This window comes from Rhinoderma darwinii, chromosome 6 (genome assembly GCF_050947455.1).
Source record: "Rhinoderma darwinii isolate aRhiDar2 chromosome 6, aRhiDar2.hap1, whole genome shotgun sequence".
Lineage (NCBI taxonomy): Eukaryota > Metazoa > Chordata > Amphibia > Anura > Rhinodermatidae > Rhinoderma > Rhinoderma darwinii.
This window is the reverse complement of record NC_134692.1, coordinates 113,199,458-113,221,876: the sequence shown is the minus strand read 5'-3', so window position 1 is coordinate 113,221,876 and position 22,419 is coordinate 113,199,458. Positions and strand designations below refer to the sequence as shown.

Here is a 22,419-nt window from a genome sequence, read left to right as displayed (position 1 = left end):
TAACGTTCCACAATTTTTCTCTAGGGCAAAGCAGAGACTGAATTAATCTAACTGAATATACTTCCATGTATCTATATTGCTCTTTTAGTTGGTGATGTACTGGAATTTTACAAATACTGACCCATGCCTGTCTTATTTCCAGATACTGAAGAGCAACCCTAGTCTTGTCTACACTGTCGTGTCCCCTTCACAGTTATCTGCTCTCTCCATCCAGTTGTGAGTGAACTCTGTGGATACCATTACGCAATGGCTCCTCTCCTAGAATTCGAAAATCAAATCTTTCTAGACCTGTTCCATGAGGATGGACTTGTCATCACTGCTCGTGGACTTGGCATTGATCGAATCCTGCAGAATTTCTTGAAGCTCTATTGTGATCCTGGGAACTTGGTGCTCGTGCTAAATACTGATACTGCAGAGGAGGTAATGCCAGCAGACTAGTGATGGGAAATCTAGTTCATTTTGGGGATTAGTTCATTAGGATCTAGTTCATTCAAAAGATTAGTTCATTGTGTCTCTAGCTCTGGGACACTGTTAAGTGATTGGAAACGTAGAAAATACACAGGGGCACCTTGGAACGTGTAACATTTCGTGTGTGTGTGTGTGTGTGTGTGTGTGTGTGTGTGTTCGTTCGTTCCAAATAGCAAAAAAATGCTCCAAAGCAGTATTCTAATTCCACTTTGGATGTGGTGTCTGTTTCTTCTCTCTAACAATTTTTGCTGCTTCTGAAAATATTCTCTCATGGGGAATGGAAGACGCCATAATACACAATCGCCGCTTTGGCAGTTAGTCTCAGATATATTGCTTTTCTCTCGTTCCACCAGTGTGTGTCCTGAGGAGGTTGATGGGAAATGTATCATGTGACTTGTGAAATAACTGAACTTAAAGAGGCTCTGTCACCACATTATAAGTGCCCTATCTCCTACATAAGGAGATCAGCGCTATAATGTAGGTGACAGCAGTGCTTTTTATTTTTAAAAAAAAGATCTATTTTCACCACTTTATTTTCGATGTTATGCTAATGAGATTCTCAATGGACAACTGGGCGTGTTTTACTATTGACCAAGTGGTTGTTGTACAGAGGAGTGTATGACACTGACCAATCGGCGTCATACATTTCTCTCCATTCATTTAATCAGCGCATAGGGATCCTTTTAGATGAGTATGTGCTGTCTTATACTAACACGTTAACGATACTGAAGTGTTTAGACAGTGAATAGACATTCCACAGGATGTCTATTCACAATCTCTGCACTTCGTTACTCTTTCTGTGGTAGTTACAGCAGAGCAAGCGTAATCTCGCGAGATTACGCTGTAGATGACAGGTTAGAACGAGATTACGCTTGCTCTGCTGTAACTACCACAGAAACGGTAACGAAGTGCAGGGATTGTGAATAGACATCCCGTGGAATGTCTATTCACTTTCTAAACACTTCGGTATCGTTAATGTGTTAGTAGAAGACAGCACATACTGATCTAAAAGGATCCCTATGTGCTGAGGAAATGAATGGAGAGAAGTGTATGACGCTGATTGGTCACTGATTGGTGAGCATCATACACTCCTCTGTACAATGCCCACTTGGTCAATAGTAAAACACGCCCAGTTGTCCATTGAGAATCTCATTAGCATAAATCTAGTGAACTAATATGCTAGGAGGACCAATCATGACAGTCTAGTTCAAATAGATGTGTATGACAATGAATGAAACAGCGCCAACTATCGTAGTTTTGAGGTACTGACTCATGGCGAATGGGTATCGGAGAGCTGAAAAGAAGGGCAGCATAGAGTAGGGGATACAGGAGCCAGTGTCAGCAGCAAGACTGGACACTTGGGCTCTGTCTGGCAGTGCAATTTCAGAGTTTAGTTTCTTTTATTAGATTTGTGTTTGTTGTCTTTTCTATTTTCCTTTTCCAGCATTAGGAACTAAAAAGCAAGTGCTACTAGTGAGGACAGAGAAGCTGCTGTGCTGATTCACTCACTGTCTGACCCCTCCCACAGTTGCTGTCTGACCCCTCCCACAGTTGCTGTCTGATCCCTCCCACAGTTGCTGTCTGATCCCTCCCACAGTTGCTGTCTGATCCCTCCCACAGTTGCTGTCTGACCCCTCCCACAGTTGCTGTCTGACCCCTCCCACAGTCGCTGTCTGACTCCTCCCACTTGCTTTAGTTCCTGATGAACTAATCTTTGCCAGAGATGTGAACTAAATGAGTTCACTTTGAACTGTTTATTCATAAACTCCCTATCACTACAGCAGACGCTGTTAGATAGGCAGTCATTCTCCCGCCATATCATTCATATATTCCTTTATTCTGTCAATTCCACATTACATGCACCTAGTGCTGACAAGGGGGATACATTGGAAGCTATTGCACCCACTGAACGTTGACCTGAACAGGAATTTGGGGGGTTATTTAAATTTGTGTGCTGTGATCTAATTGCGTTGCCCTCTGTCCTGATTGGTGAGAATAACCACATCCTTTGGGCATACAGATACAGCCATGTGGTGCTTCTTGGCCAATCAAACTGGGAGGCACTGCAGTTAGAATACATTACAGAGCATGACATACAGTCAAATTCTGGTTTTATTGGGGCCTGATATGTGCCGGATTATCAGATATTTGGATTATTGTATAATCCTAGAAAGAAAAAAAATCCTAACTGTAGAATTGAGGAAGACAGACGAAAATAAAATGTTAGTACTAAAAATGCTACAACTTCTGTTACTTGTTTTTAATTGGATGATATTTCTGAATGATTCCTGTTTCTCCGTCTCCTGGTTAAAGATTATTGTGCAGTTTTGTATTGAAAACAAGAGAATGATTCTCAGAATTTCTTGATTATCGTATGCCGGGTTAAAGTGATTGCACTGTATATAGACCACTGACACTATAATGCCTTTATATTAAATACTTAAATTACCACAATAGTGTAATGTGTTTCCCCCTCTATTGTGTCTTTTTCTACTATTTCAGGAGTATCTGATTGAACAGATGAGATCAGAAGGCGTTACCCATTTACCACGAATTATCACCAATGAAGTTGGCAGTAATGAACGCTATGATGTATACACACAAGGTGGAGTGCTGTTTGTCACTAGTCGCATCCTTGTGGTTGATTTCCTCACTGATCGGATTCCTGCGAACCTGATAACGGGTAAGTTCTGTTATGCTCCATTTAGACCAGCCTTTTCCAACCAGAGATCACAGCCTGCTTAAAGAGAACCTTTGACCTGCCCATACATGTGCAGCTTGTAAAAGGCAGGACTGCACAAACCTTGGGGCACTTTACCTTTTTTATCCTATCCCCCTCCGTTGTTTAGATATCGGTGCCGTTCTATTTGGCGCCCGATATTTAAATAACCCCCTGAAATGTTAATGGGGCATGTAATTGGCAAGGGGGCGTGTAACATCGCTGTGACACTGTCCAATCATCTACGGACAATGTCACATCAAGAGCTGGAGAGCGTGTGCGCCCGCACGAGCAGCTCGGAGCGGTCGCACGCTCTCACTCTTCAGCTCTCGGCAGACACGAGTGTAATCTCTCGGGAGAGATCACACCATCTTGTTGGCCTTGTCTGCCGAGAGCTGAAGAGTGAGAGCGTGCTGATTGGACAGTGTCACAGCGATGTTACACGCCCCATTGACAGTCTCCGGCTGGTCCTGATATGCTTTCTGTCAGCGTCACAATGACAGTTAGAATACATCGTAGTGTAATGTATTATAGCAGCGATCAGTGCTGCAGGTCTTTAGGTCCCCTAGTGGGACAAATAAAATATGTAATAAATTTTTTTTTATAAAAATGTGTTTATAAAAGTTCTAAGTTAAAAAATACAAGCCTTTTTATTATAGGAAAAAAATGAAACCGTTAAAAAAAGTACACATATTTGGTATCACCGCATCCCTAACGACCAAACTATAAAACTGTAATGTTATTTTTCCGCACGGTGAACACTGCATAAAATAATCAATAAAAAACAATGCCAGAATCGCTATTCTTTTTTTGGTCATCATCCCTCCCAAAATAAAGAATAAAATGGGATGAAAAAGTCGCAAGTACCCCAAAATAGTACCGATAAATTACAACCAGTCCCGCAAAAAACAAACCCTCATGCAGATTTTTTGACTGAAAAAAGCTGCAAAACATGAAAAAACCTAAATAGATATGGTATCGCCGTAATCGTATCGACTCGTAGAATAAAGTAAATAAGTCATTCATAGCCCAAGGTGAACACTGAAAAAAATAAAAAAAGTTAACATTGTCAGAATTGCTGGATTTTGGTCAACTTGCTTGCCAAGAAATGGGATAAAAAAGTGATAAAAAAATTGCATGTACCCCAAAATGGTAACGATGAAAACTACAGATTGTCCCGCAACAAAAAAAGCCCTCACACGGCTGCGGTGGAGAAGAAATAAAAAAGTTCTGGCGACACAAACTGTGCAGAGAGTTGCAAAAGCGGATAAGATCGGGCACCATTTATCAGTGCGACACTGGCCACATGTCTGTGGATGATTATTTATTTACCCCATTATTTTACCCTCTTATTATGCCCTGATGTTCTCCGCACAGCTTACATATGCCCCCACATTATAAACTGAAATATCAGCAAAACCTCAAACAGAACAACTACCAAGCAAAATCTGTGCTCCAAAAGCTAAATGGCGCTCCCTCCCTTCTGAGCCCTACAGCGTGCCCAAACAGCAGTTTACTTCCACATATTTGGAGTTGCCGTATCTGGGAGAAACCCCTTAACATTTTATGAGGTATTTATCTTCAGTGGCACAGACTGGGCACAACATACTGTGCACTAAAATGGCATATCAGTGGAAAATTGCAATTTTCACTGCAACGTCCGCCGCGCATTAACACCTTCACGGACCATGACGTAATAGCACGTCGTGGTGCGGGGGATGATGTATGGAGCGGGCTCATGCGCTGAGCCCACTCCATATGCTGGACTTACGGACAGGACAGCAACCACACTGTTAGAGAGGCCTGTAAAAATGACAATATACTGCAATACATTATCAGATCGAACGATCGCTGGTTCAAGTCCCCTAGGGGAACTAAAACTTTTTTTTTTTTTCTACACATTTCAAGTTAGTAGTGGGGGAAAAAATATTACGTTTAAAAAAAAACTAAAGTAATGTAAAAAATAAACAAAATTGGTAACCTTCGTACGTAAAAGTCCGAACTATTACAGTATACCATTATTTAACTCAAATGTTGAACGCCGTAAAAAATCTCGCAACATCACGCTGTGCTGTGAGTACAGATGGACATGAATGACAGCACAGCGTGATCTCGCGAGATCACGTTGTGCTGTCACATACTCCCACAGTAACTTTACCGAAGTGTCGGGAGTGTGAATAGACACCGCGTCCGGGCTGGAGGAAATGTCTATTCACTCTCAAGACACTTCGGTAAAGTTAATATGTGTGTATGTGACTGCACCGTGTGATCTCGCGAGATCACGCTGTGCTGTGGTGAGTACAGAGGAACATGAATTGAGAGAAGTGTATGACGCTGATTGGTCAGCGTCATACACTTCTCTTTACAACGCCCACTTGGTCAAAAGTTAAAAACTGCCCAGTTGTCTATTAAGAAACTAATTAGCATAAATTGAAAATTGTTAATAACTTGCTCAAAAATGGAAGTTTTTTTAAAAATAAAAACCACTGTTGTTATCTACATTACAGCGCCGATCAGATTAGGTAGGAGATGGGGCACTTATAATGTGGTGGCAATCTCTTTAATTGAAAACGTCAATCGCAGTTTTTTTGGTCAACTTCGCTCTAGAAAAAATTTTCTCCGTGATCTCGCGAGATTTGGTTTCACTTGCCGGAATCTCACAAAAAAAGATTCAGAAGTGTCAGGATTCTGAGTACACATGACGTCCAGGCTGGATTTCATGTGTATTCATTATCAGGACACTGCAGTAATGTTAGGGTTTGTGTATGAGGCTGCACATAGTGATATATCTATATCGCTAGTGCAGTGTAAATGAATGGAGAGGAGTGCATGATGCTGATTGGTCAGCGTCATTCACTCCTCTGTACAACGCCCACTTGGTCGAAAGTAAAAGTACGCCCACTTGGGCATTAAGAAAGCTCATTAGCATAAACCAAAATCGCTCCTAACGTTGTGAAAAAAGATCGTTTTTTTTCAATAAAAAGCATTACTGTCACCTACATTACAGCGCCCATCTCCTTATGTAGGAGACAGGGCACTTATAATGTGGTGGCAGAATCTCTTTAAGTTGACGTTTTTACCGTGAAGGCCGTAAAAACTAAACCTGAAAAACCATGTAGGAATTGCAGGTTTTTTTCCCAATTTTAGCCCGCAAAGAAGGTGTGTTTTTTTTTTTTTTGTTTTTTTTTTGTTTCCCAGTACATTATATGGTACTTTAAATGGTATCAATAGAAACTGCAACTCCTCCTGGAAAAAATAGGCCCTCACACCGCTCTATTGACAGAAAAATAAAAAAAGTTATGGTTCTTGGAAGGCGGGGAGTGAAAAATGAAAAAGCAAAAAATGGAACAGTCCTGATGGGGTTAATCAATTTCTAATGAAAAAAACATTTATGACCACATGTGGGGTGTAGCCGTACTTGGGAGAAATTGCTTTACAAATGTTGGGCGCCTTTTTCTCCTTTTATCCCTCGTGAAAATGTAAAAATACAACGTTTTAGTGGACAAAAATGTTGATACTCATTTTCACGAGACATGTGGTGTCGAAATGCTCACTATATCCCTGGATAATTTCCTTGAGGGGTCTAGTTTCTAAAATGGGGTCACTTTTGGGGGATTTCCACTGTTTTGGCACCAAAAGACCTCTTCAAACCCAAAATCCATTAGGTGCTCCTTTGCTTCGGAGGCCGGTGCTTCAGTCCATTACCGCACTAGAGACACGTGGGATATTTCTAAAAAAAAAAACTGCAGAATCTGGAAAATAAATATTGAGATACGTTTCTCTGGTAAAACTTTGTGTTACAGGAAAAAAAAGGATTAAAAATTTATTTTGGACCAAAAAAATGTTCACCTCTACTGTGCTTTAATTCCTGTGAAACGCCTAAAGGGTTAAAAACTTTCTGAATGCTGTTTTGACTACTTTGAGGGGTGCCGTTTTTAAAATGGGGTGATTTATTGGAGGTTTCTAATATATGGGCCCCTCAAAGCCACTTCAGAACTGAACTAGTTCCTAAAAAAATAGGCTTTTAAAGTTTTCTTGAAAATTGTGAGAAATTGCTGCTAAAGTCCTAAGCCTTGTAACGTCCTAGAAAAATAAAAGGACGTTCAAAAAATGATGCAAATATAAAGTAGACTTATGGGGATGTAAACTAGTAACTATTTTGTGTGGTTTTACAAGCAGATACATTAAATTTTCGAAAAATTCAAATTTTTGCAAATTCTCTAAATTTGGTGTTTTTCACACATATGGAATTTATCAACCACATTTTTTCACTAACAAAGTACAGTATGTCACGAGAAAACAAATTCTTAGAATTGCTTGGATAGGTAAAAGCATTCCAAAGTTATTACCACATAAAGTGACATGTCCGATTTGAAAAAATCCTGTGTCCGCAAAGCCAAAACAGGCTATTCCCTGAAGGGGTTAAAGATACCTGGTTATGGGGGCAAGCAAAGCAACCAACACATGGTACTGGCCAAGAATTATGGATTGTTTTGTTCAGCTCACGCCAAACGTATGTGTGGTAGATGATTATACTATAAAATGCGTGGTCAGATGCAATCTAGATAAAAACTCATCCAAAGTTGCAGCATTTGTTAAAGAGGCTGTGTCACTACATTATAAGTGGCCTATCTTTTACATAATGTGATCGGCGCTGTAATGTAGATTACAGCAGTGTTTTTTATTTAGAAAAACAATCAATTTCTGACCGAGTTATGGCCTATTTTAGCTTTATGCTAATGAGTTTCTTAATAGACAACTGGGCATGTTTTTTTACTTTTTGACCAAGTGGGCGTTGTACAGAGGAGTGTATGACGCTGACCAATCCGTGACCAATCAGCGTCATACACTTCTCTCCATTCATTTAGTCACATACACACACATTAACATTACTCAAGTATCCTGACAGTGAATATACATTAGCTCCAGCCAGGACGCGATGTCTATTCACAATCCTGACACTTCGCTAACGCGTGTTAGATTACAGCAAGACAAGCGTAATCTCATTTTAAATGACAGTTTACAGAGTAATCTCGCGAGATTACGCTTGCCTTGCTGTAAATCTTTTTGTAAATGTACATTTTTTTCGCTACATGTGAATGGGTTTTTGAAAACCTTATTATTTTGCATCGTATCATAATTTGTTGGCGAAAATCTGCCACCTCCTTAATGTGGCCTTCTAGTTCAGAGCTAGGGTATGTTCACACGCTTGGCAAAAAACTTCTGAAAATACGAAGCTGTTTTCAAGGGAAAATCGCTCCTGATTTTCAGTCACTTTTTAAACAAACTAGCATTTTTTACGGCTGGTTTATAGCGTTTTTTCTATAGTCCATGAAAACCGGCTCCAAAAACATCTCAAGAAGGGACATGCACTTCTTTTTACGTGCCGTTGGAACAGAACGCTGTATTTCTCATTGAAATAAATGGGCAGATGTTTGGAGACGTTCTGCTTCTGATTTTTCGGCCGTTTATGGCCCGAAAAACGGCTGAAAATAGGCCGTGTGAACATACCCCTACAGTCACAATTCAGCAGGCTTCTTGACCAAAATCTGCCCGCATTGCTTGCTGGTTCTGTCTCTGAAAAATATGCTTTGGTGATTTCCTGTTTAAAGAGCACCTGTCACATCTCCTGACATGTCTACATTCGCATATACTTGTATTCCCCATGAAATCTAAATTCTGGAGCATCTTTTCTTAGAACTCTGCGTAGTGCCATTCCTCTGTTATTCCTCCTAGAAATTTACGAAAAAATTGATAACTGGGTGTTACTATTCCCTTTGTCAAAGGGTCTCTAGGAGTCTCACTCTGTCAGCACTGATTGGGCATTGTCAATCTGTGTAGGGACACACCAGCAATTGGTAAAGCCCAGTCAATTTATTCCTACATTTCTAGGAAGAATAGTAGAGGAATGGCACAGCATAGTTCTAATAAAAGATGTTCTAACACTGTTATTTGATGGGGAATACAATGATTTACTAAAACACAAATGTTAGAAGAGGTGACAGGCCCTAATAAAGTCATTTTTACACTAGACACTGTATAGTAATATGATGTAGAAAGAACTGCAATTAGATTTATATATATATATATATATATATATAGACTTTTCTTATTCTGATTTCACCACTAGATGTCAGTAAAGTCCAGCTTTGCTCCTCTAATATTCGTATCTTATGTTGTGCGCATTATGCTTTGATTGACATAGATTAGAGTTTACCTCCACTTGTGATCTCCCGCTCGACCGGCATGGAAACCAAAATAAAATAGTATCAACAGCATCCATACTCCTAAAAGTTTCTTTATTGTGCCAAAAAATGCATCCAGAGAGGCAGCAGCAATGTTTCAACCCAAAATGGTAGCAGGGTCTTGTCGCTACTATATTCTTTTGGATTCCATGGTTGAAATTGAGGACTTCTGCATACGTGCATTTTTATGGATAATTTCGTCACATTGTATCGGGCGTGGAGAGACGCTCCTGCATGCTGGGCGAGTTGCTGTGGCAATCATACGACGGCAAGGCAGTATCTTACATGGGTCCAATTCTAATAAATGGGACCCGTGCACCATACTCTCCAGGTGTTGTATGGTTGCCATGGCAACTGTACCACCCAGCGTGCAGAAGCATCTCTCCATGCACGATATCAGATCGGCAGGAGACCACAAGGGGGGGGGGGTACACTTGAACTTTTCGTTTACAATATTTAATACAGAAAGTATACAGGAAAATTGTAGAACTTTTCGTTATACAAAAAACATGAATTTGCTGAAACCGGACACTTAAGTATGCGCTCTAACCTCTTACTTTCCGCATCAGCAAAACTATCATAGTCTACTGGAGCGCACTGAAGACCCGACGTGACGTGGTAATCAGATCGACTGATGAAGGTCATAAAAGACCGAAAACTTTTATGGTTTGTCTGATTGAAATAAAGTGCCATAGTTTGATATTCACCTTGGACCTTTTAGATTTGGCAAACCACGGACTGATGACAAAAAAACAAAGGCATTGCTGAAGTGAAAATCTGTTACACAATGCTTTTGCTTACATGGGACAAACGATGTAAATACTGTTCTGAACAGGCAGCATTAGATCTTTCAAAAATGTACTGTCTGATTGTGGTTGACTCTGTTTTCTTCAGGTATCCTTGTGTATAAGGCACATAAGATTATGGAGTCCTGCCAGGAAGCCTTTATACTGCGCTTATATCGGCAGAAGAACAAGCAGGGATTCATAAAAGCCTTCACCGACAATCCAGTGGCTTTTCACACCGGTTTCTGCCAGGTGGAACGAGTAATGAGGAATCTGTTTGTCAGAAAACTTTATTTATGGCCAAGGTATCCACAGATTTCTTTTACGCTCTTTTCTAAAACGTTTCTGTTTATTACAATTGGTGAAAAATGTGATGTTGATCCTGCAAAAAAATTGATGTTGTCTTTTCCACTTTGAAAATGTTTTTAGAAATTGGTAGTTGAATGGTTTCATGGATGAAGCCATGATGAAAAAAACAAACAAACCCTGAGCCTGCCTCTATATTCTGTTACTGCTAACCTAAGGAATTGCCCCCATATATGTTATGTACCCTGTGACGTTGTTGCATCGAGTGGAGTTAAATAACTGTAAGGCTGGATTCACACGAGCATGTTCGGTCCGTAAAGGACAGAACGTATTTCGGCTGCAAGTCCCGGATCGAACACACTGCAGGGAGCCGGGCTCCTAGCATCATAGTTGTGTACGACGCTAGGAGTCCCTGCCTCTCCATGGAACTACTGTCCCGTACTGTAATGATGTTTTCAGTACGGGACAGTAGTTCCACGGAGAGGCAGGGACTCCTAGCGTCGTACATAACTATGATGCTAGGAGCCCGGCTCCCTGCAGTGTGTTCGGTCCGGGACTTGCGGCCGAAATAAGTTTCGTCCCTTACGGACGTAATGACCTCGTGTGAATCCAGCCTCACCCATTAATCGCTACTTCTCTGAAGGTGGCAGCTCAGGGGCTGTACACTCTTTTAGTATGTGATTTAAGAGTTATATTACCCTATTGTAATAATCCCTAATGAATATTTGTTCTGCTAAATATGACCCAAAAATGTTTGGTAATTTTAACAGATGTCGCAGGGATCCGTATCTTGCACTACCAGAATTTATGCTCGCAGTGCTAGAAAAGATAGCTGCCGGTTTATCTCTAATGCAGAGCTGACTAAATGTTATTTTCTTTTTTTATATGTTCTCATTCTTATTGAAGGTTTAAAGAAAAATGAAGGGCGAAAACAAAATCATAATGTGGTGGTGCAAAGGTCACAGAATAAATACAGGTCAACCTGGCACAGCAGGCAATGTAAACATGCATGAGAACGCTAAGGCCTTGTCCACATGACGTGTATTCGATTAGTTTTGCCGCATTTTACGCATCAAAAATGCATCAATGGGAAAGACATTGACATCAATGGGAAAACGCATTGTAGTGCATACGTTTTTTTTACGGGTGCGTGTTTAAAAAACGCGTTGTGTAAAAAAACAACCCTAGAAAACTGTTTAATATCTTGTGCCGAAAACACACCTAATTCCCATTGTTAATGGGAGTCCTAATTACGCGCCCAAAAAATGTGTCAAACACCTGTACTATAAAAAGTGCTAGCGTTTTTGGAGCGTTTACCCTTTTGGGGGTTTTTTGAGCGCCGTGTGAACAAGGCCTAAATAACATGTTTGTAAATAAACAGGAATCTAAAAGACATAAATATTAAAGAGGCTCTGTCACCACATTAGAAGTGCCTTATCTTGTACGTAATGTGATCGGTGCTATAATGTAGATAACAACAGTTTTTTATTTAGATAAACAATCTATTTTCACCAAGTTATGACCTATTTTAGATTTATGCTAATGACTTTCTTAATAGACAACTGGGCGTGTTTTTACTTTTTGACGTAGTGGGCGTTGTGGAGAAAAGTTTATGACGCTGACCTATCAGTGACCAATCAGCGTCATACACTTCTCCCCATTCATTTACTCTGCACATAGTGATCCTGCGTTGTTCACTATGTGCAGTCACATACACACACATTAACATTACTGAAGTGTCTTGACAGTGAATAGACATCACCTCCAGCCAGGGCGCGATGTCTATTCACAATCTCGACACTTGCCCACATGCCGGCACGGCCGTTCGCTCCAGCCGCTCACAACTCCAGCCGCCACGGAACGAGAATAGACGAGGAGAAGCAGAGACGCGGAGGAGATCTACTTACATCCGTCTGTGCGCGCGAACGGCCATGCACGTGCGAGCCCACTCTATCTGCAGCACAACCACCAAGTCTGTGTGTGTTCTCGTGGGAGAGAACACAGCGCTCGCCGCCCTGACACTGTCCTTAGCTGATTGGACAGTGTCAGAGCGAAGACATCACGCCCCCTTGCCTTTTAGTTAGTTAGAAACGCCCCATTGACTGTTCAGGGGCTTATTTACAAATCGGGCGCCAAATATAACGGCACCGATATGTAAATAACGGAGGGAGTTAGAAAAATTATTTTACGTGAGACAGGGTTTGTGAACCCTTTTCTATAACACGCTTCACTCAGCTGCACATGTTTGGGGAGGTGTGAAATGGGCAAAAAACAGCAATTTACACAATTATTTTTTTTGGGGGGGGGGATTTGTTTGGTAAAAACGACATATTTACCTTATTCTACAGGTTGATACGATTACAGCGATACCAGATTTATGTTTTCGTTTTGTTTTACCACTTTAAAAAAAAAAAATGTGAACTATTTGCTAAAGAAAAAAAATGTTTTGTGTTGCCATGTTCTGAAAGCCATAACTTTTTTCCATCAATTTAGAGGTGTGAGGGCTTAAATTTTGTGGGGTGAGATGTAGTTTTCACCGATAACATTTTAGGGGTACATGCGACTTTTTGATCACTTTTTATTCCTTTTTTTTTTTTTTTTTTCTTGGGGAGCTAAGGTGACCAAAAAACAGCAATTTGCATGTTTTATATACCTTATTTTTCGTACTATAAGACGCACCTGACTATAAGATGCACCCAGGCTTTAGACAACAGAAAATAGGCAAAAATTAAATATTTTACTTCTTTTACAAAAATTATTGGTTAAAAAAAAAATTTGTTTCGTTTTGCCACATTCTGAGAGCCATAGCTTATATTTTTCCATCGTTTGAGCTGTGTGAGGGCTTATTTTTTTTGCGGGACGAGCTGTTGTTTTTATTAACACCATTTTCTTTGGTTCATACGTTTTTTTTTCTCCCTTTTTTATTTAATTCTTTTTAGCGCTATGGTAACCAAAAAACAACGATTCTGGGGTTTAAAAAAAAAAATACAAATAATTTTACGCCATTCACTGTGTGAGTCAAATAATGCTATATTATAATAGTTTCTGAGTTTCGGACGCAGCGATACCAATTTTGTTATTTTGACATTGTGCTTGGGGAAAAATGTGAAAAGGGGCTTTTACATTTTTATTTTTTTTTACACATGAAAATTGATGTAACTTTTTTTTTTTTTTTGTTTTAATTTTTACACATTTTATTAGTTCCCCCTAGGGAACTTGAACCAGCAATCATTAGATCGCTTATACAATACACTGCAATACATGGATGAGTTACGGAAACAGCGCAACTCGCTGAGCTACGTGGTTTCCGAAATCCCCATAGTAGTGAATGGCCATTATGGAAACTGCGTAGCTCAGCGAGTAACGCTGTTTCAGTAACTCGACCATGTAACCAGGATGTGGCTGGAAGACAGCGGAGTCGGGTAAGATAGAACGGGGTTTAGGGGGCCCCGTTCTAGAGATGGGTGCGGATCCCAGATGTGGGACCCGCATCTATCTGACATTTATGACGCAGGGACTTTTTAGAAAGATTTATTTTTGCTGAAAACTGCGTCTTATAGTCCGAAAACGAAAGCCTGTTGCAGTGAGGTGTCGGCTGTGTAACACAGCCGTCACCCGCTGTGTATGGGGCGAGGTGAGGCTGCTCCATATTTCCCCTTAACGTCTGCCGCGTACCAGTACCTGACATGTCGTTAAGGGGTTAATAGGGTTTTCCAGGATATATTTTTTATTAAGGGCCTGTTTACATCTGCGTTGGGTTACTGTTCGTGGGTTCTGTTCGACCTTTCCGTCGGAGGAACCCATGAACGGAAAGCCAAACGGAAGCCATATTCGTCTACGCTATTGTTTCCGCTAATGAAACAGAGACCTTGTGGAACGTAATCAATGGAAACCAATTGCAACGGAAGCATTACCAATGAAAACAATGGTAATGCAAACGGAAGCTATGGTTTCTGTTCTTCTGACGGAAAGATTGAACGAAACCCATGAATGGAGCCAGACGCTGATGTGACCAAAGCCTTAAAGAGGCTCTGTCACCACATTATAAGTGCCTCCTACATAATGGGATCGGCGCTGTAATGTAGATAACAGCAGTGTTTTTTATTTAGAAAAACGATCAATTTTGAGCAAGTTATGAGCAATTTTAGATTTATGCTAATGACTTTCTTAATAGACAACTGGGCGTGTTTTTACCTTTTGACCAACTGGGCGTTGGAAAGAGAAGTGTATGACGCTGACCAATTCGCGTCATACACTTCTCTCCATTCATGTACTCCACACCGCCTGATCTTGCGAGATCATGCTGTGCTGTCATACACCCACATTAACTTTACTGAAGTGTCTTGAGAGTGAATAGACATTGCCTCCAGCCAGGACGCGATGTCTATTCACAATCCCGACACTTCAGTAACGTTTGTGTGGGACTTGATGACAGCACAGCGTGATCTTGCGAGATCACGCTGTGGATGACAGAACAGCGTGATCTCGATGTGCTGTGTGAGTAAGTCACACACAACCGTTACCGTAGTGTCGGGATTATGAATAGACATCGCATCCTGGCTGGAGGCAATGTCTATTCACTCAAGACACTTCAGTACAGTTAATGTGGGTGTATGTGACAGCACATAATGATCTTGCATTAGCATAAATCTAAAATCGCTCATAACTTGCTCAAAATTGATATTTCTTCTAAATAAAAAACCACTGCTGTTATCTACATTACAGCGCCGATCACATTATGTAGGAGATAGGGCACTTATAATCTGGTGACAGAGCTTCTTTAACCTTCATTTATGAAGAACAGGGCTTTTCAAGTTTGCCTTTTCAAAATAAGACCAAGGACAACATCTGCATGGAGTTTTTATATTCTCCCTGTGTTTGGGTGGGTTTCCTCCGGGGTACTCCGTTTTCGCCCCACACTCCAAAAACATACAGATAGGGTAACTGTCCTCCTTTGAAATTGGACCTAGTGTGAGTTAGGGAATTTTATATTGTGAGTTTCTTGAGGGACAGGAACTGATGTGAGAGATGCCAGATCTGCGACTGATTAAGTCGAAAAAACGGAAACCTGCCGGAATGGTAACAAACTGAAAATATTAGCAATGTTTCCGTCACCACTGATATCAATGGTGATGCTTATGGAAGCTAAGGTTTCCGTTTTACTTTCCGTTGAGTTCACACGACGGAACCCCTCAACAGAAAGCCAACGCTGATGTGAACAGGCCCTTAATTGTATAGGATTCTGTACAGCACATAAAACCATTTGGCACGGTTTAGAGATTCCTGACACAACAAGCTGAAGAAATTGTCATTGCTGTGGATGAGTCTTCCTTTGTTTCTTATTTTCAGTAACCACAATCTCTGAGCAGTTCCAAAAGGGTTTGATCACTCCATTAAGACCTTTTATTCTGGAATACATTGATGGTCCAAGACTTCACCAATTTTTATCTTTGATGTATCGGAAGATTATTTTGACAGAATTTGCTTTTCTTAAAATAGCACAGGTCATTTGAAGATTCAGAGTTGTCACCCAGCATTCCCAGAATTATGGAAGATTAAAGGGAAAATTTCAAGCTGATTTGTCTAGTAATCAACATTACGACTGACTTAAGGCCCTTTTACACCGGCTGATAATGGATCCGCGCTCGTTTGCTCCTGTCATACGGAGCTATGGATGGGTACGGCAGTCGTTACTCCAATCGCTCGTCCCCATACGGTATCATGTCGGCAGCGTGTCTCCCTGCTTACACAGGGAGATGTGCTGCCGACAACGATAATATTATTTTGCCCTGAATGAACCATTAAAATAAGATTTCTTTAAATAACAGGAAGTTTTCTTCACCTATACTTATCACAGAAAAAGCTTTTTTGCTGAAATCCTTTAGTGCTGTCATGGATCCAGCTGGATTGAAAGGATCAGGGAAGCATGGATTCAGTTACATGGTTTTCTAAATGGCACAATGACTCTTCATTAACTGTAAAACAACGTCAAGGTTAATGAAGAGTCTTTTGATCACTGGATGATGTTGTGTTCGCAGTGCTCTGTCATGTGTTTGCTCGCAGCACATTGCATATGAAAGTGCTGACTCCATGCCAGTTCTCCCAGGTTTATCTGGCTTATTTGGGGCACTTTGGCTGCTGGTTGCGTTTTCTTCCAGATGGTGGAATTTTCTTTCCTCTAGTGCACCGAGCATTATTGACCAAGAATAAAAGGTTGCAGACTAGCACGAAACTGGCTGCTGCTCACAAAAGGATTAATGTTCTACTTTGAAGTAGGAAGAAAGAGTAATAATCTCTTGGAAATGTAGAATTTGTGTGCGTTCCGCATGGAGAGATAATGCCACACAGTTCTGTGGACTTACAAAGAAACACGAGACGATTGCAGAAAATCCAGTAATGTAAAGAGCATGGGCAGAATATCCAACAAGAAGTGAAATAGTGTAGCTTTAAGGGGCCAGTAAATGAGGAGGGTATGTACAGTGATTTACCCCCAGCAGAATGTGCCAACTTGTAGGTTATGTGAATACCATATACAGGTGCAACAAATCACAATGCGTTATCAGTGTTCTTGACGGTTCTCTTAGGGTATGTTCACACGCTTAACAAAAAAACGTCTGAAAATACGGAGCTGTTTTCAAGGGAAAAAAGCTCCTGATTTTCAGACGTTTTTTGAGAAACTCGCGTTTTTGCGACATTTTTTACGGCCGTTTTTGGAGCTGTTTTCTATAGTCTATGAAAAACGGCTCCAAAAACGTCCCAAGAAGTGTCCTGCACTTCTTCTGACGAGCCGTAATTTTAGGCGCCTTCTTTTGGCAGTGACGCGTAAAATTACACTTCGTGGGAACAAAACATCGTAAAACCCATTGAAAACAATGGCCAGATGTTTGTAGGCGTGTTAGGGGTGTTTTTTCAGGCGTAATTCGAGGCGTAAAACGCCCGAATTACGTCTGAAAACAATGCATGTGAACATACTTTTACACGTCCCGACGTGGGCCGTGCAAACGAGCGCCGATCAACGAGACCGCTCATTTGCTCCTTTCACAAGGAGCTGGTATAGGGACGAGCGCTCGTTCCGACGATGGCTCGTCCCTATATATTTCTATCATGTCGGCAGCACGTCTCACTGTTTCTGTGAATACTCGTTTTGCCCGATAATTGTCCCGTGTAAAAGGGAGATCAGACTGTAGGTAACCTGCTGCATTATCTTAAAGAGGCTCTGTCACCACATTATAAGTGGCCTATATTGTACATGATGTGATTGGCGCTGTAATGTAGATTACAGCCGTGTTTTTTCTTTAGAAAAACAATCATTTTTGACGGAGTTATGACGTATATTAGCTTTATGCTAATGATTTTCTCAATGGACAACTGGGCGTGTTTTAATTTTTTGCCAAGTGGGCGTTGTACAGAGGAGTGTATGACGCTGACCAATCCGTGACCAATCAGCGTCATACACTTCTCTCCATTCATTTACACTGCACATAGCGATATCGCTATATCGCTATGTGCAACCACATAAACACACTATAACGCTACTCATGTGTCATGACAATGAATATACATCACCTCCAGCCAGGACGTGATGTGTATTCAGAATCCTGACAATTCTGTAGCGTCTCTGTGATATTTACAGCAAGGCAAGCATAATCTCGTTTGAAATGACAGTTTACAGCGTAATCTCGCGAGATTACGCTTGCTGTGCTGTAGTGTTGGGATTGTATTAGCGAAGTGTCAGGATTCTGAATAGACACCACGTCCTGGCTGGAGGTAATGTATGTTCATGATCAGGACACTGCAGTAACGTTATAGTGTGTTTATGTGGCTGCACATAGCGATATAACTATATTGCTCTGTGCTGTGTAAATGAATGGAGAGAAGTGTATGACACTGATTGGTCAGCGTCAAACACTCCTCTGTACAACGCCCACTTGGCCAAAAATTAAAACACGCCCAGTTGTTCATTAAGAAACTCATTATCATAAAGCTAATATAGGTCATAATGATTGTTTTTCTAAATAAAAAAACGCTGCTGTAATCTACATCACATCATGTACAAGATAGGCCATTTATAATGTGGTGACAGAGCCTCATTAACCTCTTAATGACCAGGCTTGAGGCTTAATGACCAGCTAATTTTTTGCCTCTCTGCCTTGCAACAGCCATAACTGGCTGTATGAGGCCTTGTTTTATGCAGGAGAAATTGTATTTTTTTTCATGCGCATCTTGTGGGAACAAATACATATACATTACTATGTCATTTATTTATTAGCTATTTTCGCCATATATTTTTATTTTTATACTGTACACGATTCTTTCTAAATAATCTGTTTAATTATTCAGGTTATTAGTCGTGTAAATACCTAAAATGTGTTGTGTTTTTTGTAATGTATGGGCAATAAAATGTATCTTATACTTTAAAAGTGGAATTTGTTTTGTGGACACTTCTTAATTTATTTTTTTCTATTTGAATCCCATGGAGTGATAACCTTTTAACAATTTGATTTTAAACTTATAATAGATTCGCATACTTCTGTAAGGGTATGTGCATACGATAAGTGTCTTTTACGTCTGAAAAGACACTGTTTTCAGGAGAAAACAGCTGCGTCGTTTCAGACGTAAAAGCTCCTCCTCGCATTATGCGAGAGGCGTCTTTGACGCCCGTAATCTTGAGCTGGTCTTCATTGACTTCAATGAAGAACGGCTCAAATTACGTTGCAAAGAAGTGTCCTGCACTTCTTTGCCGAGGCAGTCAATTTACTGGTCGTCGTTTGACAGCTGTCAAACGACGACGCGTAAACGACAGGTCGTCGGCACAGTACGTCGGCAAACCCATTCAAATGAATTGCCGATGTATTGTAGCCGTATTTTCAGACTTAAAACGAGGCATAATACGCCTCGTTTACGTCTGAAAATAGGTTGTGTGAACCCAGCCTAATACGTTATACAGTGTCTCTATGACAGAGGCTGCTGTTAGGGTGACCCACAGTGTGCCCTAACAGCACGCTTACAGCCCTTTCTAAGTTCTCATGGCTGACTGCAGAGGGTACCCTGATCTCCAATCCACATCACTGGGTTTCTAATGACGCGATCGAAGAAGGGAATCCCCTTTGATCATGCCACGATCAAAGGGTTAAACGGCCGGGATCGGAGGTTCCTCAGATCCTAGCTATATTCAAAAGGCCGCTTCTGCTTAGAGAATGAGGTCTCACTGGATCATCCACCTCCTCTACAGCGACGTCAAAATACGTTACCGTAGACTCGGGACCTGCACCGTCTGCTGTCGAAGGACAGTGCGCGGTCAGGGAGGAGTTAAACATGTTTTCTGCTTTTAGATAACCCCTATCCATGTGCTCTATTATGACAGATGTGTTCGATATTAGCCAATACCCATTTTTTTTTCCAAGGTCTCATTGACAACTGCAGGTTCCCATCAAACCCATAAGTTTTTTGGGCAGGTGACCTGTCACACAGAGACTTATGATGCACTAGCTGTGCAGACCCACAGTTAAAGTGGAACTCTGGCAATATATTTTTGCTTAATATAATAATTTAATGGAGAGTCATTTATACTCCCTAATGAATATTTTTTAGAGGACTGTTTGTCAAACAGCAGGCTGAGTATATCTGGATCTGTTCTAGCTATGGATGTGAAAGGCAGTGAGTGGCGTGTTCTCTACAGTACTAATGAAGGCGTGGTGGCGCATACTGACATCCCCCATTAGAACTACTGGAGAGAAAATATTAAACTTTGGCCCTCTCCTACTATTTGAAAATACATTCACACCCATTGCGAACTGCAGCACCAACTACATACACGGCCCTTTAGTGAAGTGTCCTGCATACATTGAGGAGGCAGGCAGGGGTGTTGTCAGATTTGATAGTTGTCATGTTTTCAGAGCTGTTTTAGTTTTTATGTGTGCAAATAAGAATAACCAATCCTTGTTTCTGAAGGTTTCATGTGTCTGTGAATTCATTTATGGAGAAGCAAAAGCCAGAAGTGGTGGAGCTGCACCTTACAATGACCCCAGCCATGCTGGCCATACAAGCAGCCATACTGGATATAATGAATGCCTGCTTGAGGGAGCTCAAACGCTACAATCCCGCTCTAGAAGTGGAAGATCTGTCCTTAGAGAATGCCATTGGCAAGGCCTTTGACAAGGTATTTTTTCATGTGACTTTTTTTTTTTTCGATTTTGGGTTTTTCAATTCACATATCATTTTTGCTAAATTGTGGCGATAGTCCATACTCCTATCCTATGAATTCATAGGGAGTCAGTGATTTTACAGGAAAACAGTGATATAGTCAAACATTTAATATTCTTTTAAACAAACTAACAAATTGCAGCCTAAAGAAATGTACCCACTTTTTGCATGATGCTTATGGGATCAGGGCTGCTTCACTTCTAAAGGTGCCCATACACATTTAGATAGAAGTAGGGTGGTCATTCCATGAATATTCATTAATCTAACTTGTCTATAGGCATTTCAGATAATGTTGGCTGTAACAGTCGTGCAATGTCCCCATACATGTCCGACGACCGAAAAAGAATAACGGCCAAATTATGGAAATCATTGCTCACTCGAATTTAACGCTGTCTACTCTCCTCCTCTGTGGGTTGGCATTGCTGGACGATTGTGTACGGTTCGCCAGGATAACCCATATACATTCAACTTCTTCCAGTACTTGGATGAAAATTTCCAACACAGACCTGGTTTTTGTTTGATTTGAAGTTTATCACCAGGTTAATACTGCCCTATCTGAGGCACCATAAAGTAGTGACAGAGGCCCTGATTCCGGTGTCGGGCAATAATCTGAAGTTTTAATAAAATCGGTTATTTTCCTGCAGCCCGTATTCATGAGCAGCGGCTACACCGCCCTCCCGCAACTGATTGACAACTTTCTATCCATGCATCCAGACTGGGTTAGCTGCAGCTCATGAATATTGCGTACTACTGCGTGCGCTATGTGGTAAATGTTGGTCAAGAGTTATCTGTCCATGAGCGATCTGATTACAAAACTAAGTTTAACAAAAGTTAAAAAAAAAAAAAATTACATGAATTAGCCCTTTAAAAGCAAAGGAGGAAAAGACAAGTAGCCAATAATAATGCAAAACCCAGATGACCATATCTAAAATAAATGACAGAGGGTAATATTTTTTATTACTCTTATTAAATAGTCCCATACGGGAAAGAGAAAAAATGATTTTATAATTCCATAGCTTGTGATTATTCATTAGGTTCCCTATTTTTAGCACTTTTATTTGACAAGCAACTTCCAAATCTGTACAGGCCAGTAGCAGGTAAGAACTAGATGTTCTTAGTTCCTTGCAGATGACCACACGAGCATGTTACGTCCGTAAAGGACAGAACGTATTTCGGCTGCAAGTCCCGGACTGGACACTCTGCAGGGATCCGGACTAGCATCATAAGTATGTACGACGCTAGGAGTCCCTGCCTGTCCCGTACTGAAAACATGATTACAGTACGGGACAGTTGTCCCGCAGCGAGGCAGGGACTTCTAGCGTCGTACATAACTATGATGCTAGGAGCCCGGATCCCTGCAGTGTGTTCAGTCCGGGACTCGTGGCCGAAATACGTTCCGTCCTTTACGGACCGAACATGCTCGTGTGAATCCAGCCTTACAGTCTACTGAAGTTCTGGAGGGTGTGTAATATAAGGGGTAAATATTAATGTGTGCTTTTATTTTCTAGACTATACGACATTACTTGGATCCCCTGTGGCATCAGCTTGGAGCCAAGACTAAATCTTTGGTACAAGATTTAAAAATCCTCCGCACCCTTTTACAGTACCTGTCCCAGTACGACTGTGTGACTTTCCTGAACCTGCTAGAGTCAATGAGAGCAAGCGAAAAGGCATTTGGACAAAATTCAGGTGC

At 41.0% G+C, this 22,419-nt stretch overlaps 1 protein-coding gene across 3 annotated transcripts in view; it reads left to right on the top strand.

Annotated features, from left to right (window-relative positions):
- Nucleotides 1–22,419, top strand: part of ERCC4 (ERCC excision repair 4, endonuclease catalytic subunit) — a 53,329-nt gene that overhangs the window by 6,390 nt on the left and 24,520 nt on the right. For all 3 annotated transcript variants that reach the window (XM_075830133.1, XM_075830131.1, XM_075830132.1), the window contains 5 exons: nt 143–420; nt 2,971–3,151; nt 10,327–10,522; nt 20,475–20,682; nt 22,235–22,415. In XM_075830133.1, the coding sequence (XP_075686248.1) occupies nt 247–420; nt 2,971–3,151; nt 10,327–10,522; nt 20,475–20,682; nt 22,235–22,415 (940 nt within the window). In that variant the 5' untranslated portion in view covers nt 143–246. The remainder of the gene's footprint in view (nt 1–142; nt 421–2,970; nt 3,152–10,326; nt 10,523–20,474; nt 20,683–22,234; nt 22,416–22,419) is intronic.